The sequence below is a fragment of the Aplysia californica genome, unplaced genomic scaffold (genome assembly GCF_000002075.1).
Source record: "Aplysia californica isolate F4 #8 unplaced genomic scaffold, AplCal3.0 scaffold00278, whole genome shotgun sequence".
NCBI lineage: Eukaryota > Metazoa > Mollusca > Gastropoda > Aplysiida > Aplysiidae > Aplysia > Aplysia californica.
In genome coordinates, this window is record NW_004797548.1 from 829,466 (window position 1) to 835,637 (window position 6,172).

At 38.5% G+C, this 6,172-nt stretch overlaps 1 protein-coding gene across 6 annotated transcripts in view; it reads right to left on the bottom strand.

Annotated features, from left to right (window-relative positions):
- Positions 1-486: 486 nt before the first annotated feature.
- LOC101858949 (probable palmitoyltransferase ZDHHC14) overlaps positions 487-6,172 on the bottom strand; it is a gene marked incomplete at its 5' end in the record, with an annotated part of 28,541 nt that continues 22,855 nt past the window's right edge. For 5 of the 6 annotated variants that reach the window (XM_013084215.2, XM_005101335.3, XM_013084214.2 and 2 more), the window contains 1 exon segment: positions 487-3,079. In XM_013084215.2, the coding sequence (XP_012939669.1) occupies positions 2,898-3,079 (182 nt within the window). 6 annotated transcript variants of the gene reach the window in all.

Below are 6,172 nucleotides of genomic sequence, written 5' to 3' on the forward strand. Positions count from 1 at the left end.
TATGACCTAAAAATCTTTACCTTTGTGAAAAACAACTGAAACAGAAAGTTCCAAAAAGAACCATCAGTCACATCATTCAAGGTAGAAAGTGTCAAAGAGTCACACCAACAATCTCACACAAACAAAAACATTCTTTGACCCCCCCCAAAAACAACAACAACAAAACAAAAACAAACAAACAACATAACGTGGACCTCTAGACCACCTTACCATCATAATCACACAGAGACCACAAACACGAATATAAAAAAAACCCAGCGACCCAACAAATAGAAATCTACTCTCCGACTTCAACGGTGACAGTCACACACACTAGCATCAAACCGATGTCTTTGAATACCCCAAACAGTGGGAACAAACTTGTCCACAGGGACAATTATGGTCATACAAAAATCATGGAATGGCCTAATAGGTCTAGCTGTCATGGGCAAAATGGCTGACATAAAATAACACAGTAATTAATTAATCAACTCGATCAATAGTACACATTGTAATTGGTGCCACAAAAAGAAAAAAAAAAATGAAGTTGTTGAGTCGTAAAAGCATGTCAAGTCGGCCCAAACCTATGGCCACCTTTCGCCACAGTGATCGTGGGGAAAGAAGCAAAAGTCGTATATACGATAACAGGGGTGCAAATTTCTAAAGTGCATGTCAGAATATGAACTTAACTAGAAGACTGAGTTTTCTCCCCCAGACTCTGTCCCAATGACCAAGCCGCAACCTCCCAGTCCACATACACACAAGAGGCCTCAGAGACCCTTGGGTGATTTCACCGTGACCTTTTCTCGAGTTCATTGCAGTCCGACAAAGGCATGTGTTACAGACTCGGCCATCAAATATGGGAGCCATCGAGAAGCAGCATAATTTCCAGAATCCACAGTAACTAGGCCATCCCTCAACAATATGCTGGAATTAGCTCTTATAATATAAGACAAACAAGAAAAAAGCCATTTCCTATTTCTGGACCTCCTGAAAAAAAACTAGCACCATTTGTAACTGTTTCCTCGCAAAAAGGCCCACATTATGCAATTGTCTTTTTCTTCAACTCTACCTGTTAGCTTAAATAATAAAATGTGGGTATAAAAATCTTATGTATGAATGAAGTTTATACAGCAAAATGACAAGGAGAGATACTTTACAGCAATACTGTCCTTGTGATAGGCATACATATATATATCTATATATATATCTATATATATATCTATATATATATCTATATATATTAAATGAAATGTCTTGTGTAGAGATATTTTAATTACAATCCTATTACCCCTTGTGTTGACGATAATAAAAGAGCTTGCTACACTGAACACTGCTTTACAATACACTATATTTCACACTCTATAAATTTATACAATTGATAAAGTTAACACCAACATAAAAATTCAGTAGGCATCTTTGTAAAAATCTGTAAAATTTTTGTAAGGTTGAGCTACTACTTTCACGTTGTCAGTATCATTTTAAAAAAGAAAAAAAAATTACAGAAAGAGAAAAACGAAGGACTGGACATAAAAAAAAAGATAATTGTTTGATTGGTCCTCATCAGTAGCAGCTTGAGCTGTGTGTGTGTGAGTGTGATTGTGTGTGTTTGTGAGTGTGTGTGGATGAGCGCTATAAGTGCTCAACACCCCCTCCCTCCATCCAGCATGAAACTATCCATCGTGCAGATCTCAGCCACCATGTAAAAAAAAATGTATCCAAGGTCTGAATGGGAAAAGCAACCTATGAATATGACGTGGAGGGAAAAAAAACCCTATCCGTTTTCAAAAATATGTGTGAGAAATGTACGTGGTAGGGACTCTGACCTATCAAGATGGAGACTGACACAGCCGATGAGCAAAAAACTCAAAACAAAACATCCCTATATGAATGACATCACCCATCAAATAACAAGGAAAACAACAACATATAAAGAACAATTAAACTAGCTCTCCATACAAACCAGTTCACATACTCTGAATAAAATGTATCTAATACTTCGAATCACACAAAAACCTGTACACATGTCTTACAGTCCTATAAACAATAGTATATATAATATCAATCATGAACAAAAAAACAAACAAACAATCATAACATAAAACAAATGATGAAAACTCAACCTGTAAAGTCAAACATCCAACAGAATTCAAGATAATAAACAACCACATAAAATCGAAGCTGGGTAGTGAAATGTTTACACACACACATGACGTGAGTGAAAAAGAAACTGCTCCCTTAATCCACTTCCTTTTCTTTTAAAAGTGAAGAAACTCAGAAGTCGAGGCCATGTATTTTTGACAGTGCCACCAGAAGAAATGTTTGTCAATTCTGGAGAGGAGATGATGAGTTTCCTTGTCACTCTTTGATGTTTCTTCAACAGATCAGCCCCCGACTGACACCCTACCAAGACAACTGATGTATCATTCCAAAGTTCAAGGGTCACTCACAGGAGGAGGCTGGTCAGTCAGCTGGAACAATCTAAAGGTCAGACAAAAGTCCACAATGTCCACTCCATGGTGGCATGGCGTGGCACAGCAGTGTGTGTGGGGGCGGGGGGTAGAGGAGAGCTTGAACTTCCACGAAATATTTCACATGACGTAAATTTTCCCCAACATAATAAGACTGGGGGTTATCCAGTAGATAGGGGTGTGGTGGCGAGAGTGCGAGGAGGGAGAACCAGTTGAAACCCAAGACAACTGGAAACGCCCATTATTATTATTACAGTGGTATGTAAGCAGTATGTAGAAAGTTCCAGAGTGACGTTTTACGCTATGCATGGCGGCACCAATCAAGTCCATGGCCCGCCGATTACATCGGTGTGTAAGCAGTATAGAGAGTTCCAATCTGTGACTTTTTAACTTTTTGATGCTACGCACGCCAGCATGAGCGAATGAAGCGTCTCTACCGTGGCCAGGTCAGTAATTGACCGAGGGGAAGTCGGCGCTGACCCCGCGGGACAAGACGTACTTCTGGTGGTCATCGCTGCGAGGGTAGCCGGCAGAGTGGACGTACAGCTCACCCCGGGTCGGGGCTTCTTGAGGGTCGCGGTAGTAGTTGACGCTGCCGTGGCTGGCCGGGTAGATGTTCACTCGGTGACCTGGGGACGCAGAAAGAAAGAACATTCGAGGTCAGGCATTAGAGGATTCATCTGCTGGTCTCAAGAGATTTCAAGAGATTCAGAAAAGGTTGTAATCAGAGGTTAGAGTATTGAGTATGCATCTGTCACAGTTTTTGAGATTCAGAAAAAAAATTGTCGCAGTCCGAGTCAGATGTTAGGATATTTATCTGCCAAGCTGTCAAAGTGTTAAGGATCTGCTCGACACAGTAATGTTGGCAAATTGAGGAAAGAGAAGCTCTCCCAAACAGTAACAATCATTTAGTGTAGGGAAGGAAAAGTAAGACAGACAGACATGTAGGCAGAAACAACAGAGTGAAGAAAGAAAGAAAAGAAGTAGCGCCCTACTCCCATCCACAAAGTATCTCTCTGTCAGTCAAAGAGTTTTACAGACCTACATAGCACAATTTATAAAGTTAATGAAGTTAAGGTAGGTTACGAGTCGGCGTGGTAATGGAACGTTCCACAAGGAACAGATTAATTACAACAGTAGAAATACTGAAGAGAAGTAGACTGAGCTGGCTGACACCACAGTGTCTACCAACCACACAAGGACAATGAATTCATCGAGGACAAGCACTCTGGTTGTTTTACAAGGTTTGAAGACATGCTCGCTGTTTTGAGGCCTTTATTAAAAAAAAGAGTATAAACTTCATTATTCATGCATATCTTTTTATTTGTTTTCTTAATTTGAAAATTGAAACAGCAGGCAGCAATACATAGACTGTGAAATACAGGCCTATTTGTGTATTTGTTCTTTTTATAAGATGGTCTGAAATTTGCTGCAACATTACCTTTGGTCTGTTGTTGATCTGACATGCTATGTGTCCATTAGGTTATTGAGAAATTTAGTCTGATTGGGCTGAATGGGATCAAGAAGAGAAACAACATACAGACCAGACAAATAAAAGTAACAAGTAAGAGTCCTGCATGAAGCGTCCCCCCAATCATTCTCATATCTAATCACAGCTGGTACGACAATATAAAGTATCAGTCATGTAGAGCGACAACAAACAAACAATGACATCAAACAAATCAGCTTGATCATAACTTGTGATTCTTCCAATCTTGACTAGTTAGGACCAATTCAATTGTTCTTTTGGGGCTTTTTTTGTTGGAGGAATTATGACTTTGTTCAGGCATCCATTCAAAAGCATAATACCAGCTGTTGCTTTGATCAGTCTAGTGATCACTTGTACAGTCCTTGTTAGATCAGTTGTCCATGTCAGACCCACAGATGACCCCCCCCCCCTCCAACTCAATAGAATATAGAATACCATGTGAAAATATAGCAAGACAATGGTTATGAACTCTCAAGGCAACTTGATATATAATAGTGAGGAAACAAAGTTTGGTGCTTATCATTCTCAAGGCACTCCGTACTTACAGGATGTAAAGGACAGCACACACAGTAATATTTCGTTATATTTTACATTGCTATTTCTTTTCATTAGAAAAGACTGACAGAAAGTCAAAGGAGGGGACAGACTTGCAAAAGAAGAGAGGGGGAAGAAAACACTAGGTTAATGTTAAGAAAAATTTACACCATCAAAGACATGTCCCTTCCTTTGTTTTGGACAAATGCTGGTTGAAGATTAACAAACTTTCCGCTTTCAGAAAAACTATTTCACTAATCACCTCATTTTTCCTTGTTGACTATCTGTCCACAACAGAACTATGGCTAGAAACAGAGCACTGGTACATGGACCAACGATAACAGTGTGGTTGAAAGTCACATGAAATTATCACAGGCTCACATCAAGCACACCCAGCAAGACAAAGTGACAGTGCAATATTCTAGGAGATAAAAGAGAGACCATAGATCTATACTGTAAAATATTAAGAGTCTTTCTATCTTAAAGAAAACAAGAGCCACAAACTTCTAAAAGTTTGCAAGAAAACCGGATGTAAGAACTCTTTTCTACTGCAATAAAAACATATGCTGCACACAGGGAACTCACGGGCGACTAGCCTCTCATCTATTCACTCAGCCTTCACTGTGTAACAAGCAGACAAGTTTGTAACTTAACAAATAAAGCACTTGAAGAGCCTTAAAAAACAAAAACAAACAACACGACATAGTCCTCAGTATCATATAATCATTGAATCCATTGGCTGTCGTCTTCCTAAACACCCCTGTCCCCCCCCTGGTCTCTTGTAAAAAAGGAAAAAAGGCAATACTCAGTCTTGAGTGTAAATAAATCTCCCAATCTTCAAAACATTTAAAATAATTCATTCAAGAAGGGACATCTACTTAAACTTGATCGCGAAGCTTCAAAGAAAATTTCACAACACTGTATACCAATATTTTATATAATTAGTCTCTTTCATTTTCTCAGCTAGCTTGTCCACGCAGAAAAAGATGATCAAATATAATATCAGAGACGCTAAAAGGATATGTCAAAAAAATAAAAATAAAAAATTAATCCTGAATTTTTCAAACCCAATGAAACCTGTATAGGGGTAACCGAAATCTAAGGACCATTTTGTTTAATACATCTTGTATCAAAACTACCTTTATATAAATTGCAATTTGACATGCAAAAAAAATTATTAAAATATAAATAACTGTTCAAGAGGGTGTATCACAATATCCAGACAATGGTGGATACCTGGATTTCTTAATTTATCCAGAAAATCAGCACCCCTGTAATATCATTTTGCATCAACATACTTCACATGCAATTTGAGACTCATTATCCGATACATATTGCTTTCAAACTGAGATTTGAATGTAGATTTAAAAAAAACAACAAATAGTAGCATTCATATAAAAAATGCATCCACCCTCCCCCCTCCCCAAAGCCACACACATCCAGTCATATAAATAGTGAGTGGGTACTTTCGTGACCTGCTGCAAACTTTCTCCAACAAAAGCATATTGAGAAAGCAACATGCATTTACATGGCAGACAGGGCAAAAATCTTTATGTTGAATGTGAGTGAAGAAAATAGGTGGTTTTTTGGGGGGACACTTGGTCCAAACCGGGAGATAAATGAAAAAATAATTATATGATACACACCAAATGCTGTGAGTAACTTGAAATTTTGACATCAGAGAAGAGGAGAAAGGGGG